The sequence below is a fragment of the Merops nubicus genome, unplaced genomic scaffold (genome assembly GCF_000691845.1).
Source record: "Merops nubicus isolate BGI_N331 unplaced genomic scaffold, ASM69184v1 scaffold579, whole genome shotgun sequence".
NCBI lineage: Eukaryota > Metazoa > Chordata > Aves > Coraciiformes > Meropidae > Merops > Merops nubicus.
Window position 1 is genome coordinate 3,420 of NW_008631402.1, and position 870 is coordinate 4,289.

The 870-nt window shown below is 52.2% G+C and overlaps 1 protein-coding gene across 1 annotated transcript; it reads right to left on the reverse strand.

Annotated features, from left to right (window-relative positions):
- Positions 1–607: 607 nt before the first annotated feature.
- On the reverse strand, positions 608–865 carry CPTP (ceramide-1-phosphate transfer protein; the record flags this gene model as incomplete). The annotated part of the gene is made up of 1 exon (XM_008947523.1): positions 608–865. A coding segment is annotated over one exon (258 nt), but the record flags the coding sequence as incomplete, so codon positions are not given.
- Between the last annotated feature and the right edge of the window lie 5 nt (positions 866–870).

An 870-nucleotide genomic window follows, 5' to 3' on the forward strand; every position in this document is an offset into this window, starting at 1 on the left:
TTTAATTCTAGAATTAGATGCAGAATTAGCAGCAGTAATCAAATCAGTCTGTGACCACAAGGAAAAAGAGCTTCCTTCAGTCACATGTTACTTGGGATTGTATCTTTAAGGTTAAAGCACAAGAGGCAAAACCTCCCTGATCTGTTTGAGGGAACAGCTCATCAACAAAAGTGGCTCAGTGAGCTCGCCTCTATTGTAAACATGTCCAGGCACCACAGCTGAAAGTTGTGCTGTTGCATGAGGTCCTGTTAGTAGAAATGCACAGAAGTTGCAGAGTTTGGCTTAAAAAAAAAAACCCTCCACGCACCCCCCATCTCCCAGCCTAGCTGGGAGAGCTAAAGGTGAATCTGGGAATGAGAAAGAACCCCCTTAAGCACGCTAATGGTGTTTTCTTAGTGTAAGGCTGAGGCTTATGTATCAGATATACATACATAAACTCTTAGGGGTTTTTTCTCTTGTAAAGTGGGGTGTCCTGAATAGCTCTGCCAGCAACTCCATGCTGGAAAAGTGACCCCAGAGAACCAGAGGCTTGTGGCTCTGTGAAAACACCCGTTTTCCACCTGGTTCATCCTGTCAGCTTGGGGCAGGACCCTCCCCTCAGCGCCTGTCAGGGGAGGTCGAGCAGCTGATGCCGGGCAAAGAGCTCCTGGGTGATGCTGTAGACGTCGCAGATGTAGGGTATGGCCTCGCCCAGCATGGCCACAGCCTCCTCGGGCGTGCCCACGTTCATGGTTTCCAGGAAGGCGTTTCGGGACGGCAGGGCGCAGAAAGCCACCGTGGCCGCCTTGCGGACCACCCAGGGGTGGTAGGTGGCCAGCGAGGCGTTGTAGGAGTCCGTGCAGATGACGGAGGTCCGCGAGTCCTCCCCGC